This window comes from Cyprinus carpio, chromosome B13 (genome assembly GCF_018340385.1).
Source record: "Cyprinus carpio isolate SPL01 chromosome B13, ASM1834038v1, whole genome shotgun sequence".
NCBI lineage: Eukaryota > Metazoa > Chordata > Actinopteri > Cypriniformes > Cyprinidae > Cyprinus > Cyprinus carpio.
Window position 1 is genome coordinate 25,646,999 of NC_056609.1, and position 22,220 is coordinate 25,669,218.

A 22,220-nucleotide genomic window follows, 5' to 3' on the forward strand; every position below is an offset into this window, starting at 1 on the left:
TCCAGATGCACCAAAATAACATAAATGGAAACCTGGAAACTATCTTTAACTGATCTTTTGCTTTAAGAGAAGTAAACTGCAATTCTGCATGATGTGTTCTTGTTCTTGTCTGAGGTCGTTATGACAGTAACACACTCAAAGTTGTCCAGTTACATTAGATGTCAAGCAATGCCAGCAGTCAGAAAGAGATGCAGCGTGACATGCTTGTCAAACCATTTTAGAATTGAAGTGATCTATTAAGACAAAAGAAATTGTGACCAGTCACAGAACAACACACTTTCCCATTTACATATTATACGTTTAACATATAGGCCTAATCTTTGCATCATGCCAACCCTATTACAAAAGAATAAATCAATAAGGGATTAGATCAGTTTTAAGATTATGTATAGCAAATCATAATCACACAAACAGCGAGCGAGAGAGAGAGAGAGAGAGAGAGAGAGAGAGAGAGAGAGAGGTCTCTTTAAATACTCAACGTGCTCGCTTCTAAACCAGGATGTGGGTGTGGCCTGTTTCATAACGTCAATCGTCGGCAAGGCGTGACTAAGCAATTCCAACCACTTCAGGAAAACAAATGGGTATTTCAAACATTTTTGATAACAATATATGTTCCGCATGCGTGTATACATATATGTAATTGTTAATATCTCGTATTACATGTAAATTAATCAACGGCGCGTAAAAGCTGCCTGCGGCTGATCTGAGATTGATTGGTTTTGTCTGCAGAGATGATGGCGTCCTGACGTCTTCGGCAGAGTTTTGTTATCCAGCACTGAAGGATGCAGAAATGTGTTAGCCGGCGGGCCGTTACAGCGAGTTTTCTTCCGATTTCATGATATTGAGCACTGTTTTCATTCGAGCTATTAGGTGAGTGTCAAATATGTGTTTTGTTTTTTTGTGTTCGTTCAGTGACGGCCCGGTTCGCTGGCGTTGGGCTCGTGTGTAGCTGTCGCGCGCGATAGCTTTAGCTCATGACACAATATTTCATAATGTGTCAACATTTTTTTTTGTTTTTGTTTAAATTCTGAAAATGTTTCAGTCTGTTGAATTTCTCGTTGGTTTTTTATATAACTCAACAGTAAATCGATTTAAAACGCTGAAAGCTGTCTGGACTGTTTAAACTTAAGATAGACTTAAATTTAACATACGCATAACTAAATCATTTAAAACTAAAGTATCGTGAAGCTATCTAAAACATAATCTCAATTTACTTTTAAACTAACCAGTCTATATGTATACTTCAACCAAGACATAATTTCGCTTAAACTGAGACTAAACTTGCGCTTGAACTAAACTACTATTTCAGCTACTTTAGTGGTTTAGTTCAAGCGCAAGTTTAGTCTCAACTGAACTTAAGTCTCAAGTAAGCGAATAGAATAAACGTACAGTTAGGCTTAGGTAATCCTTTCAAACTAAACCTAGCACTTCAACTAATTTAACGGACTGAGCCTAAACATTTTTAAGGGTTAACATTTTAAACTAAAGATCTAAAACTAAATGACCCTTTAAAATCACATTCTGATCTAACTGGTTTCTGTATGTCTGACTGATTGTGAAATTTACTTGACGTGGAGTGTGTTTGCCCTTTTAAATTCCGCCTTACAGGAAGTGATTCATTAAGAGTTAGTTTGATGATGCCTGGCCTCTAATTTGGTCTTTTGTTTATCCAGACGTGTCCGTCAGAATGAGTGATCCGGCTGTAAAGAGGGTGGTGAGTGATATCATTCGCTCTCCAGAAGACAAGCGGGAGTATCGAGGACTTGAGTTTACAAATGGGCTGAAAGCCGTTCTCATCAGTGACCCCACCACTGACAAAGCATCAGCCGCGCTGGATGTCCATATCGGTATTTTTTGCTCCATTTTGCTTATACCCCTCTACTTACTGCTTTCTGATCCCTTCTATTTTAATGCAGGCTATTTATTACGAACCTGAAGGAGATCCTCATTATTGGCCGTCAATAACTACGTTTTAACAGAATTGATTGGGAGGCCTCTGTCTGTCTCTCTGTAGCTTTCCACTTCACAAAAAGCAACTTTTAATAGTCCAGACCTTGGCGGCTGCCCTTGTCCCGGTTTTGTGAAACTCAAAGCCCATGAGGGTTTTGAATAATTTTGTTTCCGAACAGACCACTCTGTACAAATCATTGAAGGCTTACTTGTGTTGCATTTAATCTTTTCAGCCCTTTAAGAAAAAAAATAAACTTTAAACAATTCATTTGAATTACAGCTGGAGTGCCGCCCAGTGTGTCAGCACAGACTTATGGGGGTGCTTAACTAATGCCCGAAAGTGCAGCTTTCAACAACCCACACACTTGAGAAAGCGGGAGTTAAAAAAAAAAAAACGTCCATTGAATGAAATAATGTTGAAATGGTTAGGAATAGATATAAAAATGTCTTTGCGTTTCTTTAATGCCTTTTGATAAGAAGGTTGTTTTTTGAGGTTGTTTTTTCTTTTCTAAGGCTTTGTTCATGCTGTACACTATTCCAATTAGTTTTCAAGTCTAAAAAGGTCCGGCTCAACAAACTGATTCAGTCATTTAAACAGTGACACAATGCTATTAGTGGCACTTATTAATGAAAAACAAAAATAATTTGTTTATATCATTCATTATTTCAATGTAACAATGTTTTACAGGGGATTTGTGCAAATTTATTGTGCTTGTGTAGCTTGCATTTGTTTTTTTTTAAAATACGTTCATTTTCAGCAGTAGAGTTTGAGTCGAAATACTGATTCTAATGTAAATTGTCTTATAATATTTAATCATTTAGCCAATGCTTTTATCCAAAGCGACATATAAATGAGGAGAACCGCAGAAGCAATCAGACGAATGAGAGAGCAACGTATTGAATTGAGTAACTTGGTTTTGCAAGCATTTCCTCCAGGATCACTGAAAAGTTACAGTTACATTTGATCATGGTTGGAGCTAAACTCTGGCAGAAAGTGGGCCTTGAGGGCTGGAGTTGAGAATAATATATTATGGTAGAGCTGGTTGTTTAAGTGTTCTAATGCCTTTAGTGCTATAGCAGACCTTCGTGTAACAAAGGATTTAAGAATGAGGATCTTGAATATGCCTGAACCTGTCATCATCCAGTGAAGTCAGCTCGATTTACAAGTTTGTCAAGCACCCGTTTTGTGTCGGAGTGCAAGCTAACAGTATTTTCTTGCGCTGCTTAATCTCCTTACTATCCTGCAGGTTCTTTGTCAGATCCCGAGAACATTTCAGGACTGGCCCACTTCTGTGAGCACATGCTGTTTCTGGGAACCGAGAAGTACCCCAAAGAGAACGAGTACAGCCAGTTTTTGAGCGAGCACGCCGGCAGCTCCAATGCCTTCACCAGTGGAGAGCACACCAATTACTACTTTGATGTATCCCATGAGCATCTACAAGGGGCTTTGGACAGGTAAATGAATCCAAAAAAAGAGCAATTGGTGAATTATTAAAGAGCCATCTGGAATGCTGGTCTGTTTTAGATGCTGAAGAGTGACGTGCGCACCGTTTGAACTTATGAAAAGGTGAACAGGGTTTAGACCTTCAGGTGTCACGATGCCTTTCGGTGTGGAGTTACATGCCCAGGAGGAATCGGGTTGCTGGGATATAGAAAGAAGAGTTTCTCCCAGAGCCCATCTGCTTCTGTGACCCAGAACACCACCTGCTCATTGAAACATTTGAATGATTCATGATTAATCTCCAAAAACTGGGTCATGACTCATAATTTTGCAAACATATCAGACTGGACACTTTAGAAAGCACTTAGTGAGTGTTTGACAGGTAGGAATGTGTAGGATGCATATTGAGGGTGTTGAAAAAGCTGAGGCAATCAGACATCAGCAGCCACTGGAAATCAGTCGGACGTGTAGCAAATTGGATTTCTTAATGCACACCTGTACCTCTCTAAAATTCTCATTGGTCGGCAGATGTATATGTAAATGTGATGTGTAGCAAAAGTTAATATTCCTAACAGTGGTTTGCAATATAGAATGTCACTTTTGCATTCATTGTCATTGTCAAAAGTCATTGGATTCATTTGAGCTTTGATGCATCTTAAACTCTAGTTTGTAGGCGCACTTAAGATTGCCATTTGTCCTTTTTAATGTCAGATTATAGTGGGATTATGGCAACTCATAAAGGCTATTCCATATTTTTGGTATTTTGTCCCTTGCATATTTATAGTAAACAGTGCAGACCATCATGTTACTTTCAGCAGTGTTACATTCATTGTGTACATTTAATTTGCATGGCAGTTGCTCTTTGTGTCGGTTTGCATGTTTTTAATTTCAGATTTTATTTATGCAAATTACTTTTAACAGGAACATGTAGTCTTCTGCAGCTGTAGGCTGACATTGATTGTTTAAACAAGCTTTATCTAAACCGTGCATTAAATGTCTCCATAGATTTGCCCAGTTCTTTCTCTGTCCACTGTTTGATGAGAGCTGTAAGGACCGAGAGGTGAACGCAGTGGATTCAGAACATGAGAAGAATCTCATGAATGACGCATGGCGGCTGTTTCAGTTGGAGAAAGCCACTGGGAACCCTAAACATCCCTTTAGCAAGTTTGGCACTGGTATGGAAATGCTTCACGCCTGATTTAATCTCTTTCATGTAGATACTTTCCCATTATCTCTGTTTGTAGACCTAAGATCTTTTGAAACATGGCTTTTTCCCATCATGGGGTGCCGTAAATGTTATCTATACTTCATTCTCAGTGAAGGACAGTAGAAAGCTAGAGGATAATGTCTGGATCAATTTAGTCTAATCTTCTTTGAGAAGATTTATCTCTGCCCATAATAGCCAGATGGTGGCAGCCTTGAGTTATATAAGGCTTGCTTGCACTTAAAAAAAAAAAAAAAGTGATTTGTTCTGTCCTTTACCCTCATGTTAACCATAACCATTTAGAGAAAAACAGATGTGTATTTAAAAAATAAAATGCACTCTGATATATGTATATGTTAAAGTGTTTTTTTTTTTTGCAGCGAAAGTTAACATTGTCAACTGTTATTTGCATGACAGAATGTCACTTTTTCCAAATGTTTCTTCAGTTTAAATCTGGCAGGGCTGTAGCCTTATGTGAGCTCTGTGAATTTAAAGCTACTTTCACAAACTGTCAAGTGCCCATTGTCTGTCCTTTATGTTCTTATCAGTGCTCGTTGTTCTCCAATATTTTTTTTAATTTGTCTCTCTTTAGGCAATAAGTTAACCCTCGAGACAAGGCCATCTCAACAGGGCATTGATATCCGTGAGGAGCTGCTCAAGTTTCACTCCACCTACTATTCCTCCAACCTTATGGGGTTGTGTGTGCTGGGCAGAGGTCAGTCATCGACCACATAAACCAACCTTAAATTGATTTCTTAACTTTTACACATGCTAGTGGATGAAGAACATTTCCACTTTTCAATCGGCAAGCTTTTCCTGTTCATTCTGTTAAAAAAGTAAATGCAGAAATCTGCAACAAACAGGCTCAGATATTCGTACTTAAATGTAGCTAACAGTAAATGCAATGATGTGTGAGGTCCATGTAAGGCACAGAAGATTTTTCACTTAGGTTTTGGTCTGATGCTGAATCTTTTATAAAATCTGCCTTGTTTGTCATTCTGCTGAAAGATTCATAGTTTGTAGTATGTATTCTGAAGGTTGTAGAGATGAAGGTTTCCGTTTGAGTTTTTTTTTTTTTTTTTTTTTTTTAAATAGAGTCGCTAGATGATTTGACATCTATGGTGGTGAAGCTTTTTGGAGAGGTCGAGAACAAGAATGTCCCTGTCCCAGAATTCCCATCACACCCTTTCCAGGAAGAACACCTGAGGGTAAGATCTAAACCCCAGTCATGCACCCTACACCCTAAACCTGCTCCTTGTTACAGACATCTAACTAACTTTTGGTATTATGCACTAATGGTCAAAGTTTGTTTTCAGAGGAGTGTTTGCTGCTAAGAAAAGGTGCATTTATTTAATAAAACAGTTTTCTATTTATATTTTAAGATTTTAAAATGCAAATTATTTCTGTGATGACAAAGCTGAATTTTCATGATCATTACTCCATTCTTCAGTGTTACACGATCCTTTAAAAATCATTCTAATGTGGTGATTTGGCACTCAAGAAACATTTATTGCTATCTTTGTTGAAAACTGCTGTGCTGCTTAACATTTTTCAAGATTCTTTGTTGACTAGAATGTTCAAAAGAACAGCAGTTATAATGTAATAAATATGATGTTTTTACTGTCATTTGTGATCAATTGAATGCATTTTTGCCAAATTAAAATATTAATTTCTTACTGAACCCAAACAGTAGTGTAAAGAAGTTAATGACCACTGAGTTTGTGAATGACTAATTCTACGGCATTAAACCTAATTATCAGCACATGATTTCCTTTTTAAGTAATGTTCTCTGCTACTGTGTTTTCTTATTGTCTGATTCAGTCACCAATTTTTTTTATTTATTTTTTCCCACAGCAATTTTATAAAGTCGTGCCTATCAAGGACATTAGAAACTTGTATGTGACCTTCCCTATCCCAGACCTGCAGAAGTACTACAAATCAAATCCAGGTCATTATCTGGGCCATCTGATTGGACATGAGGGTCCAGGGAGTCTTCTGTCGGAGCTCAAAGCTAAAGGTGAGAGAGTTTGTCAGAAAAGGCAGCTTTTTTTTTTGAGTGGCCAAATGATAAAATGTGTGAAATATTAAAGATAATTTGAGACTAAGACTTAAAGGTAAAATATAAGGATCCATATATTTCAGACCTCAACCATGCATTGTGTCCATGGATTCATGGATGCACTTTGTGTCTTCTCAGGATGGGTAAACACGTTAGTCGGAGGCCAGAAAGAAGGAGCAAAAGGATTCATGTCCTTCATTATTAATGTGGACTTGACAGAAGAGGGGCTGTGTAAGGACCTGGAGTGTTTTTGTGTGTTTTGGTGCTGGGCAGTATGTTTTTGATGGCTTGAGCTGTTTTTCCTGTGTCTCTAGTGCATGTCGAGGATATCATCTTCCACATGTTCCAGTATATTCAGAAGCTGCGGACAGAGGGCCCTCAAGAGTGGGTCTTTCAGGAGTGTAAGGTATGAACATTCTTGTTAAAGTAGAATCCTGCAATGCAGAAAACGTGGAAAGATTTATGAATTCCAGTCAGAAAAAAAATTGAATTTACTGTGTAACCCAGAATGTCATGGAATTCTGCAAAATAAAAAGTAGCGCTGTACACTGAATCAAATCACGAAATAGACTAGGGTTTGTGAATTTTAAACTATCTTGTTCCAAACCTCTATGATAAACACCAGATGAATGGTCATTCAGTGCTACTGACAGTGAGATTTGGTGATTAGGACATCACTGATTTATCTCTACGTTTTGTTTTTGCAGGATTTGAACACTGTGGCTTTCAGATTTAAGGATAAGGAACGTCCTCGTGGATACACGTCTAAAGTGACTGGACTACTGCATGTAGGTGTCTCTCATGAAAGACTTTAAAAGGTTGTCACCATGGTTACAGTTGCTTGTGTAATCAGGCTGCTGCTCAGCGTTTTGTCAGGAGAGCCAGTGTTTCGTTTTAATTATTTTGTGTTTGTGTACTGCATACAACAGCATGCTGCATTCTGTCTTCAAATATAGTGTATGGAACAGTATGCATTAGTATACCAATTGATCAGTGTTGTGTAACTTGGTTTGAGAATTAAAGACACATGGCTGTTTTGCATGTTTCTACACTAATTTTGTGAACTGTTGGTGGTTTAAAACCAGTCGAGAATGATGTTAATCACTGTGTATATTGCTTCTGGCTCATTAGTCACTTGAGAAATGTAAGGTTGAATGCATTGTATTGTATGATGCAGTAAAATACATTTAATACACTCTACATTTTAACACTGAAAAGCTTTTGAAGGCTATGAAAAGATCAGATATTCATTGAGAGCAAAAGATATGATATTTCTGAATATAATGCCCATTTCTCTGTGTGTCAGTACTATCCGCTGGAGGAAGTCTTGGCTGCTGAATACTTGCTGGAGGAGTTCAGGCCAGACTTGATCGAGATGGTGCTTGATAAACTGAGACCAGAGAATGTCAGGTGAGCACACACAAGGTGGTCTTTCAGTTTTGTAACATGCACATAAGTTCATCGATTTAAGAGTGTGCATGGGATACAAGTTGGTATTTGTATCGCAGTGCATCATTTCTAACATATTTGCATCGGTAAAAAACAATTATATTATTTATATATATAATATATGAATGTGTAGCACTTTTTTTTTCGTCAGCATTGCATCAGCCTCAGTTATGGAGAATGCACACCCTAGTGTGTGTATGTAACCTGTGGGGGGAAAAAAGCATTCTGAATTATTTGTTTTTATTAATATTTGTGGTGGTTTGGGGTTTGTTCAAATTGCTAATCCCATATATTAAACCACAACACTGTCATTGGTGTTACCCCTGGTGAAAATGTTATGGATCGATCTGAAAGATATTTAGTTTCACCTCAGGATGAGATTAGTTTAACACCGAGGTATAGCCATTGGTTGCTCTCTTCCATGACCTACTGAAGGAGCTTCATATTTGAACCAGTGCAAAGCAAATTTCAGCTTCTTTAATATATTGCTGCTCAGGGCCAAACCGGGCTCAGATTGCTTATTCCTTTTTATCTGTTTTTGAAGATTTGTTTTTTTTTAAACTGGATCTTCTTGCTGTGTTTGAAAGAATCCCAGTTCAGATTCTCACCAATGTGACGGAGGCTTTCAAATTCAATTTCCTTTCCAGCTTTAAAAGAGCGTTTGTCTCTGTTTGAACTGCACCTCAACCCCATACCATTGCTACTCTTGTGTTGTTTTTGGGAAAGAAGAACTTGTAGGGTTGCTGTGTTTCATTTTGTCTTAGCATTTCAAAACTGTTCAGATCTCTGTCTTCAGATCTTGTGATTTACTGCTTGTCAGACCTCTTCTTGTGTGATTGGCTACACCACTGACCTTGCTAAAAGCTCTGCAACACTAGATGACCAAAGTCTCACATAGCCAGACTTCTGGCTATCTGTGAAAATCTGATCTAGCCTTTTCTGGCCAAGAACTGCCAACTTGGACAGCTAGAGACCATCTGTACCATATTTAAAATGACCAAGCACAGTTATTGTGACATTTATCAGTGGGTTTATCAGAATTTGAAATGACATTTTGACTTGTATCCTGTTTTTTCATGAACGTTGCCAAATCCACCAAGTAGTTCTTCCTCAGAAGTGTGCACTGTAGAAACCCAGTACATTGTAAACAACACTTCCATACTTTCCAGCAGAACTGAATAAAAATCTGTGCTCTGTGCTGGAAATTTTGTAACACCAATTAAATTAAAGCTTGCCAGATTGAGAGAGCACTTGCCGTTTTTGTGTGCACTAAGAATCAGGCGGTGGGTGTATGGACTGGAACTGCTGTATCCTCCCGGAAACCTTGTGTGATTAAGACTACTTCTGGAAAAAGAGTGTTCAGGTTTTTAGACAGAACCTATTCTGGGCTCTTATGTAGTTGATCGATGCAGGGGAGTCCAGAATAGCATGTCATTGTTCCAGAAGTTCTCTATTGATCAGGATGGTCTAAAAAGTCCAGAAATGGTGTATTGATCTAAAGCCCTGCACAGCAGATTGAGAAGCTCCGGGAGACTCGAATCTTTGATTGATGTAATGACCATAATTCCTAATCTATTTACTGTTGCAGAGATCTGATAAAAGCAAAATTGCATGGCCCATTTTCCCCAAGGGATTTGTGAGAAATGGACTGTGTCTGGTGCAGTGATCTTACGATTCTTTTGGCTTCACTTTTATTTCTTTTAGGGTCGCTGTTGTCTCTAAATCATTTGAAGGGCAGACAGACCGGACTGAGGAGTGGTACGGCACGCAGTACAAACAGGAAGCTATTACTGATGATGCTATTAAGGTGACACATTTTGTTTTAGTCATGTTTTGATTTTGTTTGTTCTTTCCTGTTGAAATCCTGTTATGCACACAAACCTTATCTTCAGTTTCATCCAGAATTTAGACTAGTGTTAAATGGTCTAGACAGGAAACTAAAAGGGTGTAGGGAGGATTTATTTATTATGAGCATTGTATATTTGATCAAAGGGGACTAGCCTTGTGCTGAGCTGTGAAATAAGCAAGTCAGCTTCATGATTTTTGTAAAAATGTTAAACTCTACTCAAGCAGACTCATTTTAACTTTGGTTTACTCTTTAACTTTTTTTTTTTCCTTTTTTTGTTTGTTTCAGAAATGGCAAAATGCAGACCTCAATGGAAAGTTCAAACTGCCAATGAAGAATGAATTCATTCCGACAAACTTTGAGATTTATCCTCTAGAAAAGGATTCCCCATCTGTCCCCACTCTGATAAAGGTGTGTTGTGCTTAAAACAATTTTGTATAATTTACACTAGGAGTAATTTTACATGAATTGCTGAACGTCTCTCAAACATTGGCTTCTCTTTCTTCCTGAATCTTTTTTTCTTCCTTTTTTTCTTTTTAGGACACAGCAATGAGCAAAGTTTGGTTCAAACAGGATGACAAATTTTTCCTACCCAAGGCTTGTTTAAACTTTGAGTTTTTCAGGTATGTTCAGCATAAAAACTGTACATAGTAGTGATTGTAGTATTGATTTGTTTATTCATATTTTGCATAATAGGGGTGCTCCGATCAGGACTTTTGAGGCCGATCACAGAAAGCTGAATCTGCTGTAGACATGTGCCGGTATTCGGTAATGCCGGTATTCGGTAATGAATATGCACAATATTGTTATCGTGGGCACTTCTAAATACCGTGAATAATTATACATTACAAATTATTCAGAATTTGGAATGCATTTTAAGAATACTATTCCCATCAACTGGTCAAAATGCACAACACCTCTGTAAACAAGCACGCATGAGAAGCACATGGGGGAACACGTGAGAGAAGCGCTGATTGAAAGCACATTCACTTTCTGACAGCAGATGGCGCTAAACTGCAGAAAATGCAGCCCTAACCCTGGAAACCCCATAAATAAAGCAGCGGCTACTATCTCAAACATATTTAAATAATTTTAAACAGCCATTCAGATTTGTGTATTCGCTATGGTGTTCATCACAGCGCCAAATACTTAAATATTTAGACTTAATAGGCTATTTTTTTCTTTTCATTATAATCTGGACTACAACATGCCCTAAATATAGTTTAGTTTATAGTGTTTTGATTCTTTGTTTGTACACACTTTACTTTAGGGCTTCATTAGTTAACATTAGTTAACATAAACTGCCAATGAAAAATTCTTCTGAATATTTCATTAATCTTAGGTATTCCAATATTTAATAACACGTTTATAAAATCGAAAGTTGCAACTGTTATTTAATGAGCTAACATGAACTAAGACTTGTATTTTTTAACATAGATTAATAACTTCTGTAGCAAATGTAGCTATTGCTCATTGTGAATGTTAATGCATTAACTAAGGTTAACTGATGAGGTCTTATCGTAAAGTGATACCGATGGGTCTTTATAGTTCTTTTGCACTTTAATCTGTGTAAAACTTTTAACTTTATATTTTTCTGTATTGCTTTATTGTATTTAAATGTTCAGCTATTTTTGTTATAAGAAAAAAGTTATTTAACCTGTTATGCTGTATTATGACCACTTTTCTGAAACTAAATTTCAATACCGTGTACCGTGATAAAAGCATTAGCAATTAATCACAACAGGAAAATTTGATACCGGCATATCCCTAATCTGCCGATACGATCACCGATACCAATCTTTTTACAGCCTTATTTTTATCATGTGGAATTATTTATAGTGATATTCCAATTGGGTTCCCTCTTATAGCTTATAGGTGACCCTTGTGAGAGGGGACTTTTTTTTTTTTTGAGGGGTGGAGGGGAGCGGGGTTAGAGATTTTTAAAAAATATATATTTCTCTCACCTAAATGTTTGATCATGAAGTGCATTTTTGTTTTTAAACTCATGCAATTGTTGCACAATAGCTTACACACATCACAAAACAGTTGCTCAAGCAAGTGGCATTTAAACTACTTTTCTTACGTTATCACAAACATTCTAAATTAAACCTGACCACTTACCACTGACAGAAACACTCAGCTCTACTGCCTTTTCTTTTGCATTTAAATCTTTATTACAAGCAATCCTGCGGTTCATAAAGAGCTTTTTTTTTCTACCTCCACGAGTGCCATCTGTTATTGCCTTGTTTATCTAAAAGTGCTCTTCCTTTAAACCTAGCCAACAAGCCATTTGTGTTGACCGTGAAACATAGCAAACTTTAATTATATATGCATTAATGGGGTAATTACTACCTTTTCGTTTTCATATTTACAGCAAACAATGCGCTGTCACTTTAATTCAGCGCGTGCTGCAGAAACTATCTGCACTGCTGCAGATGCACCGCTCATGAAACGCACTGCCAGACCTCAGCCGTGTGCTGTGTGAATGCTTTCAAATCCGTTAACATGAGCGTGGGGAAAAAAATATGCACTGCAAACGGAGAATGTGCGAACCTGGCATTATGTGAGTGTGCTTCGAGTGTGCATGAGCGCTGAATGGTTTAAACACTGGCAAGAATTAAAAAGAAATGCATTTCATAAACTTTAGTGACAATGCAACACTGCCTCGATTGTGCAAGTGATAATTCCTGTGTCAACTGTGCAGCTCGCTTATAGTGCAGACGTGATGTGATTTGAAGCCATTAGCTTAAGCTTTTTTTTAAGATCGGCTTTTTATAGAGAGACCGCCAATCAATCATCCCAAAGCGATTATCAGCTGATAGTGAACGGTAGCTGATCAATCGGAGCACCCCTATTAATTTGTAGTAGGGTTTTTTTTTCAATAAGTCTTTTAATCTGCAAAATATAATTCACAGATATAATGAAAATATAATAAAATAAAACTTGGTTTGATTTTAATGTGAGATGATCTGGAGTTGTTTTGATGAAAAATGTTTTACTAGTTTACAGGATACTTTTTCTTTTTCTGTTTTTTTTTTCTCCCCCCAAAAGTGAAGTCAGACTATTTTCCTGTAGACCACCTAACCTCATTTTAAAGTTATAGAAATACTGACTATTTTAACCTGTTAACTAACTGTTTAACTACTCAAAACCATTAAGAAACTGCAGTTACATTTTTCAGAGATCGACCCTTCGTACTAAAGTCATAAGTGACCGGGTTTATCACATGCATTTTTTCCACAGCCCGTTTGCATATGTGGACCCGTTGCATTGTAACATGGCGTATTTGTACCTTGAGCTGCTCAAGGATTCCCTGAACGAGTATGCATATGCAGCCGAGCTAGCCGGCCTCAACTATGACCTTCAAAATACCGTCTATGGGATGTATGTAAGTATCCTAATACTCCCCCATGCCACTGTTTCCCAACATGATCCTCCTGTGAGGACAACAGTCCAACTTCACACACAAACAAATGACTACCAGTGATTGCTGTCCTTGCGGTTGTAACCCAAATCTTTGTTTGTGGCCTTTACAGTGCTAAAAACTCTTCTCATTCTTTTAGTGTTGTTTTTCCGGATGTAGAAGTAGACTAGCTTTAGATTGTCGCCGGAGCTGAGGCTGCATATTCATACTCTGTCTGTGGTCCCACTCAACCCGTTTCCTTTTGTCTTGTCATGACCCTTCCATAGAAATATCACTCCATTTGTTCTTTTTTTCCCCTTTTCTTTTCTTCCCCATCCTGCTAGTCGCTACCTATATGCAGACCCGGTGCACTGCAACATGACTTACCTGTTTCTCAGGTTGTTGAAGGATGATTTGAGAGAGTATACATATGCAGCCCGCCTGGCAGGGTTGGTCTATGGCATAGCCTCAGGAATGAATGCCATCCTTGTAAGTATGGTAATTGGCCCCTCCCCCTTTTGAAAGGGGTGGGGCTGTGGGTGAAGGGCGGAGCTTGAGGCTTATGAGTGTAACGGGTCGCTTGTCTGTTAAACTCTGCTGCTTTGGGATGTTATACCTTCAGAATATCTGTCTGATCCGTCTGCTAGAATATTTTGAAACCGTAAAGGGTTATTGTATTTTGTGTTGGGTTTAGGTGATTTTAAAGATACACGCCCAAAAGAACAGAACAGAAAAAGAGAATAAATGCTTGTCAAGCACAAAATGACAAAACACCTTAAAGTCAGTCTATATGACTTGTGGCGCTATATTTAAATTCTCTTGTATTCGTTTGAAAGATTTGTGGAAAGAACAGAGGAAATTGAGTTAATTACCTCTGCTGTAGCCCTTTTTTTATTTTGCGCTTGCATATATTAAAATGTACATATGGGCAAACCATGTTTAAATGTTAGTAACATCAAAAAACACCGAGTTTAAACCCGGTAACCCTTACTTGTGTCCACACAAATCTTATGCTGAAGGTCAGAAAGGAGAAAATAAAATAGTGACCCATTTTTAAAGACACTTTCCACATCTTTTGGGCTGTATCTTAAAGCAGTGGTTAATGTTGGCATGTTTGGCTTCTTCAAAGGAAAGTTTTTAATGTGAAGTTTGTGATGGTTGAGTTAAAGCACTGCCAATCTAATCCACTAACTCTGCACTTTAAGACTTCCATCCAGACTAGTCCAAGTGTTTAATGCTGTTCAGAGGAATCCCATTAGTCTGAATAATATTTGTGGTGTTCATTTAGGGTGACCACATTAAACATGTACAGACACATTTAGATTTTTTTTGTGCCAGATTGCTCTTAGCGCAGAAACGAATTATATTAGTTGTGTAGTAGTTTGGTTAGTCTCTTAAAGTGTAGTGTTTTTTTTTTTTTTTTTTTTTTATCAGTTGTATTGTATTGTATTCTAAGTTTTCTGAATGTTGTTTAAATACATAAATTAAGTATTATCTAATAAAATATGCATTAATTGGTATACATTTCCAGAACAGAAATCTGAACATTGGATAAAACTAGGTTCAAGTGAAAAGGTAAAAGCCTTCAGAGTATAGATAGGAACAAAACTATAATTTTTGTATGTAAGTGCTACTGAATTGGAAATGTTCAGCTCGGTGCAGGAGGGAAAAAAAAAAACCTTTTTGAAGACCTTTTAAAGGTAAATGGCCAGAATTTACTAGTACATGGACTATTTTTCCTTAATGTGTACTTTAAAGTAGCTTCCCCATCACAGGATGGGATCAGCCAAGATGGATGTTAATAGCAGGTTGACTGATATTGGGATGACGTGGCAAAGCTGGGCTGCTCGTAACCTGCTGTGTGATTCACTTACTCCACACTGCTTGCACACACACATTCATCATAATCTAAATGCACTGCATTGATGGTTGTCTGAAGATGAAACCTTTACATTGTAACTTTAAATGTTGTTTTTAGTCTGTTTTGCAGTAACTCAATGCATCTGTGCATCATGTTTGTCTTCCATTCTAACAAATTTCAAAGACCATGAATAATGGAAGTCAGTGCTTGAGCCGATTTTGTTCTTATCACTCATTCTCAAAAGTATTCAATGTATCTTTGTGTGTCAGCTGTCAGTCAAGGGTTATAATGACAAACAACACATCCTGCTGAAGAAGATCATCGAGAAAATGGCCACGTTTGAGGTCGATGAGAAGCGCTTTGATATCATTAAGGAAGCGGTGAGAGACACACAAACACTCTTTAAGATACTTTTACGAAAACAGATGATACAATTATTGGTGCACATCTATACTTACAGGATTCTCTGTAGATTTCCACAGTTGTTCACCTGTAATTTATTTTGGCTAATTTGTGTTTTCAGTTCCTCGTAACACACTTCACCATGTTTTAACACCTAAACCCAAATGAAAGTTTTTCATTTTGGGGAAAACGAAAGTTTATTTACTAATCAATCAATTTAATAATAAACCCTCATAACACTCCATTAAAAAAAGTTACTGGCAGTTCTGCTCCAGTTTGTTGTTATAAACATTTAAATCAAGAAAAATCTAAAATCTATCAGCCCCCGTTTATTCAAACATGCATTCAGTTAACATCAGAACAGAATAAATAAAAATACAATAAATATTTAACACAATGCATGTATTTGGCAAAATGCTTTTCTCTAGTTACTTTTTCTAGATAACTAATGAGCTTTGGACATTAAATAGCTTTCCTGAGGGTAATTACAAGCTGTATTTCTGCAGTTGAACAGCTGAATGATTTTTTTCGGTTGGTGAAATTGATGCATCATTAACAGGAATATCTGTAGATTTATGCCTGCTAGTCAGACATTTGGCATTTTCTGATCCGTGTCCATGAGAAAATGTGCTCTGTAACTGTGTGATCAAAATGAAACTTGTGTGTTTCAGTACATGAGGTCTCTGAATAACTTCCGCGCTGAGCAGCCTCACCAGCACGCCATGTATTACCTGCGGCTGCTCATGACTGAGGTGGCCTGGACCAAAGACGAGCTCCGAGATGCTTTAGATGGTGCGATGCTCTTTTATTGTTCTGTGAAAGCGAGCACAGTGGGCCTCCTGCTTGTGTGTTCACGCTGTGACTGTGTTTCTCAGATGTGACGTTACCTCGTCTGAAGGCGTTCATACCGCAGCTGTTGTCACGGTTACACATTGAAGCCCTGCTGCATGGCAACATCACCAAACAGGTTTGTATAAAAAAGCATTTTTCTTTGAAGACATACAGAAAAGTCAGGTCCGTCTCCAGACAGGTTGAAACTATTCCTTTTAAAATAAATGAACCGTACAGTTTGCGGTCTACTGTATGTTTTGGGATATGCTTGATGAATCTCTGAATTTCGTTCTTCTTTTGTAAGTTGGTAATTCATTGAATTAGCTCACAAGTTGACAGAACATAACGTTAGATTTTGCTTTCAAGAACATGTTATGTGATATGAGCAGTGCAGTCTGTCTAACTGTCTGTTGTCTCCAGTCTGCTCTGGGCATGATGCAAATGTTGGAGGACACTCTCATTGAGCATGCTCACACTAAACCCCTCCTGCCGAGTCAGCTCATTCGCTACAGGGAAGTGCAGGTACCTGACGGTAAGTGCTTAGCACCACAAACACCTATGCAACATCTGGAGCTTGTTGGAGCTTTTCTCCAACTTTGAGCTCTGTATCCACACATACAATATATCCACTGTTCAAAAGTTTGGGCTTGGTAAAAATTGTGTAGCTGAAAAAGTGTTTACCAAGGCTGGATTTTTATTTTTAGTTTAATCAAAAATACAGTTAAAACCGAAATATTACAATTGAAAATGACTATTTTTCTATTGGAATAGATTTTAAATTTAAATTAAATTTTTCAGCATCAATTCTCCAGTCTTCAGTGTCACATGATCCTCCAAAAATCATTCTAATATGCTGATTTGATGCTCAAAATGCATTTATCAATTGTGAAATCAGTTGTGCTGCTTATTTTTGGAATTTTTTTTTCCAGGATTCTTAAATTAATATAAGAAATCTTTTGTGACATGGCAATTTTGATCAATTTAATGCATTCTAAATCATACTAAAATTACTGACATGACCATTTATATATATATATATAGGTTCTAATAAAAAGGTAATAACGAAAGATCCTTCAGACTTTTCACAGTCTAACTTAAAATTTCATACCAGCTTGTGACAATTTTTTTTATATATTCTGTGTGGTGTTAAGAAAAACACTTAAGTTTTATATTCACGTTTTTAATACATTTTACAGTATGTTATTCCATCAATACATCTTCATAGGAATGAAGAAAATAAGATGGTATTAAGACTGTGGTTAAACTTGAATCTGTGGTGTATAATTTGAGGTCTATGATTTTTGTGTGTGTTTGTCATGGTTCTTGTGTTTAAGTCCAGTTCTCTGTGGTTATCAGGTGGCTGGTATGTTTACCAGCAGAGGAATGATGTTCATAACAACTGTGGAATCGAGATTTACTATCAGACTGACATGCAGAACACCCATGAGAACATGCTGCTGGAGCTCTTCTGTCAAATCATCTCTGAGCCATGCTTCAACACGCTACGTACCAAAGAACAGCTGGGTAACGCAAACAATCAGGAGAAATGCTCTGTTGTCTGTGGAAATACAATTTTCTCTCTTGTTGTCTATCAGTGTGCCAACTGGACCAAGTATTTCTGTTCAGACTTTCACTCCCACTGCTCTTAAGAACATCATTTATTTCTTTCTCTGTGTCTGTCCAACCAGGTTACATTGTGTTCAGCGGCCCCCGCAGGGCCAATGGAGTGCAGGGACTGCGTTTCATCATCCAGTCTGAAAAAGCTCCTCACTACCTGGAGTCTCGGGTGGAGGCCTTCCTCAAGACGATGGAGAAGAGTGTGGAGGAGATGGGAGAGGAAGCGTTTCAGAAACACATCCAGGCACTGGCTATTCGCCGTCTTGACAAACCCAAGAAGCTGGCAGCCGAATGCGCCAAGTACTGGGGAGAAATCATCTCCCAACAGTACAACTTCGACAGGGGTGAGCTTTTGAAATGAACTCATGTTAGCATCAAGTATCTGAAGTTTTAAAATCACTGACTTTGATTTTCTTGCCTGATCTAGATAACATTGAAGTGGCTTACCTGAAGACACTGACAAAGGAACATATTATGCAGTTTTACAGGGTTGGTAATGATCTGAACACGTTGTCAAACACTGAAACATGCCGTTTCTTGCAGCATAATAACTAGATTTGCATGTCCTGAAGAAAATGTCTATGCTTGCAGTTAGGTAATGACATTTTCATAAAACACATCTTTTCATGATGGATGAGTGTACATTGCACACAATGTACACGGTCTTTGCCTTGTAAAAGCAGATGCATGATAAATAGACCAATCACAATTCGGTATGCAAATACATGCAAAAGGGACCAATCTCAACGGCATTTGCAAATATTTCAGTGAGGCCATTGCTGTCAGCTACATGCTTAAACATTGTGAGGTTGGAGGGAGATTTTGGTTCACACTTTATTTTAAGGTTCAATTCTCACTATTAACAAACCATTAATTACGACTTACCTCAAACTCCTAATTTGCTGTTTATTAATAGTTAATAGGTAGTTGTTAAGTTTAGGTATTGGATAGGATTCGGGATGTAGAATATGGTCATGCAGAATATGTGTTTTTTAAGTACTAATAAACAGCCAGTATGTTACTAAAATAGGCATGCTGCTAGTAAGCAACTAGTTAATTGTGAGAATTGGTCCCTATAATAAAATGTTACTGAGATTTTCATTACTTCTATTAAAACTAAATATTTAATATTTGATATTATAAACATTGTTTTGTTTTTGTTATAAAACAGAGCACATTGAGTCTGTGTATAAATAGTGTTTGAGTGTTTAATTTAAACTGGCTTTCAATACAAAGAAGCCCTTGCAGACTGAATTTTTTGGAGATCTAAAGATAAATTAGTTCCTCATGTTAGCATGGGGTTTAATCATCATGTGTGTTCTCTCCAGGACTTGTTGGCCATTGATGCCCCCAGAAGACACAAAGTGTCTGTGCATGTGCTGTCTAGAGAGATGGACTCCTGTGAGTACTGACACAATAAGGTTAAAGGATTTTGATTTTACTGACTAAAGCGGCAGGGCGCATTCATTTTTTTTACCATGTGTTTCCTGCAGGTCCATTGGTTGGAGAGTTTCCTGCTCAAAATGATGTCAATCTGCCTCCTGCCCCTTCACTTCCTCAGGTACTGCATACATGGATATGTACAGTTTATGTGATAAGCATTTTTGCCAATATAAATAATTCAAGAAACCTGTCCAAATGTCAAATGATTGTACTCCACAGTTTAAACGTTTGGGTCCAGTGGGATTTTTAACATTAAAGAAATTATATAATCTGAATTGTGTTTTTTTTTTTTTTTTTTTTTTTTTTTTTTTTTTTTTTTTTTAAATGCAACATTAAGAAAGTTTGAGCTGCAAATTAGCATATTAGAATGTTTTCTAAATTATCACATGACACCAAAAGCTGGAGTATTGATCCTGAAAATACAGTTTACATTTTACAAAATATTAATTAAGTGATGATTCAATTGCAATTTCACAATATTGTTTTTAATGTAATTCTATTTATTTTACTGTTATTAACATTATATGCCCCCTAACTTTCAAACTAGATGCTCATTGTGGTGATTTTTCCATGGCCAGGAACTACTCGTATTTTCTTAAAAAAAAATAATAATAAATCACTCATTGGGTTGCTTTGTGTTGTGTGTTTCAGCCATCATTGGTTCAGGATATGACTGAATTCAAAAGGAGTCTGCCGCTGTTCCCTCTCACCAAACCTCACATCAATTTCATGGCTGCCAAACTGTGACCAGCATCATGGGATTGTCAGAGACACCCAAATATGGAGCCAGTAACACCGTTGTGTGTGTGTGTGTGTGTGTGTGCGTGTAAGCTGGCAAGGCCACAACGGAGCCGCTTGCAGCATTTTTAGTTGTGCTCTGCGTCAGACATGCACACCTGACATCTCATAGATACATAGAAAACATACAATGATTGTTTCACGTTGCTTCTGTCAGGAAATTTGTATCCCTATATAATATAGGAATCACTCGCTGGCCACGATGACACTTTCTCATTGTTCGGTTTCATTTTAAAATGCTGTTTCATTTCATTTACACCACTGTTAAGCAAAACCACGGAAACCGTTTGGAGAGGCTGTTGTGTAATTTATCAAGATAAGTCTCTCTTGAAATGAAATAACTGGCCTTAAGATGATTTTAATCGGTGATCAGGTTTTCTGGTTTTCACCTTTTTTAAAGTTTTATTTAATCGATTTGCTTTGAGTTGTTTTTCGTTTCTGTGCATGTCGGCAGAGTTTTATCTTTAAGGATAGTGTTGTAAATGCAAGGTGGTTAACTTGATGGACTTTGATTTTATTTGCGGTTGAAGAAATATAATAAACAATTTTAATATCATTTGCTTATTTAAGTTACTTTGTCCTTAAACGATTCCTAGTATACCTGAAACCCTGTTCCTCTGACCTAAACTCAGTGTCATAATAGAAATACAAATTCCACTCATGAAACATGAATTATTTAAAACTTCGTATAAGAATGTTTTAAGACATCTTTGATTTGAGTTTTAAGTTTTACACAGTTGAATGCAACAGTTTATGCACCACTGGTTTTTCAAACGATTTAAAGGGATACTCCACCCCAAAATGAAAATTTTGTCATTAATCACTTACCCCCATGTCGTTCCAAACCTGTAAATCTTCATTCGTCTTCGGAACACATTTTAAGATATTTTGGATGAAAACCGGGAGGCTTGAGACTGTCCCATAGACTGCCAAGTAAATAGCAGTGTCAAGGTCCATAAAAGGTATGAAAGTCGTCGTCAGAATACTGCGACGGGATCATATAACCCAGATTGCACGTCTGATGGCAGATGGAGTATTCTGACGACGACTTTCATACCTTTTATGGACCTTGACACTTTTAATTACTTGCCAGTCTATGGGACAGTCTCAAGCCTCCCGGTTTTCATCCAAAATATCTTAAATTGTGTTCCGAAGACGAACAAAGCTTTTACGGGTTTGGAGGGTAAGTGATTAATGACAGTTTTCATTTTGGGGTGGAGTATCCCTTTAACATGAATATGATCATGAATGATGCAGATGGTGTTTTTCAGGATGCTTAGTTTGATCAAACTCGCCCATATACCGATACCCACATGCAACACGACAACATTTCAAGAGTTCTGAAATCCCCTTTAACTGGGTTTGTTTTACTTCTGATGTCTTGACTTGTGATTATGCACTCCTCACAAGCAATAATGTGACTTACAGGACCTATGACTAGTGTCTTAAACTCTATACTAGGCGTTTATCTTGACATGGTTTGAGCTTGGTTCCGAGAAACTGATTAGACCAGAACTAGACATGGTCTGTGCTCAGAAACCCCTCCTGTGACCTGTTTGAAGGCTGTAATTTACCTGCGCTGATGCAGGAACATCATGTCAGTCTGTAATCCATGCGTGTCCTCATCTCAGGTGTGTGTTAACCTTATCTCGAGCCAAGTCTTCAACATCACTTGTGTTTCTAGTGCTGTGATTTATTCTGGACTTACTCAGGCGTATCAAATCGACTGTATGCTGCATTTTTTTAGAAACTCAACAACCATCCTAAATAATGAAGTATTCAAAATAATGAATACTGTTTCATGCTCCGCAAAACAAACTGATATCAGCCTCTTAGATGAGTTTGGTTGCATCACTAAGATGGATACACTCAGGCATCTCACTGCATTGGTTTTAGTGGTCTGTATTTTTGTTTTT

The 22,220-nt window shown here is 37.5% G+C and overlaps 1 protein-coding gene across 2 annotated transcripts; it reads left to right on the forward strand.

Annotated features, from left to right (window-relative positions):
* The first annotated feature begins 440 nt into the window (after nt 1-440).
* On the forward strand, nt 441-20,860 carry ide (insulin-degrading enzyme). Of its 2 annotated transcripts, none has more exons than XM_042737434.1 (26): nt 441-581; nt 730-870; nt 1,674-1,847; nt 3,198-3,405; nt 4,397-4,566; nt 5,188-5,310; nt 5,691-5,803; nt 6,450-6,612; nt 6,793-6,885; nt 6,969-7,060; nt 7,362-7,442; nt 7,961-8,064; nt 9,808-9,910; nt 10,238-10,360; nt 10,490-10,572; nt 13,697-13,841; nt 15,483-15,593; nt 16,287-16,407; nt 16,491-16,582; nt 16,867-16,978; nt 17,803-17,970; nt 18,135-18,407; nt 18,491-18,552; nt 19,392-19,464; nt 19,557-19,624; nt 20,158-20,860. In XM_042737434.1, exons 3-26 carry the CDS (start codon nt 1,688-1,690, stop codon nt 20,251-20,253), a joined length of 2,937 nt encoding a protein of 978 aa, XP_042593368.1. In that variant the 5' UTR covers nt 441-581; nt 730-870; nt 1,674-1,687; the 3' UTR covers nt 20,254-20,860. The 2 variants fall into 2 exon arrangements, with proteins under 2 accessions (XP_042593368.1, XP_042593367.1); XM_042737433.1 differs by lacking the exon at nt 13,697-13,841 and adding an exon at nt 13,193-13,337 and having other exon boundaries at nt 442-581.
* Nucleotides 20,861-22,220: the final 1,360 nt, after the last annotated feature.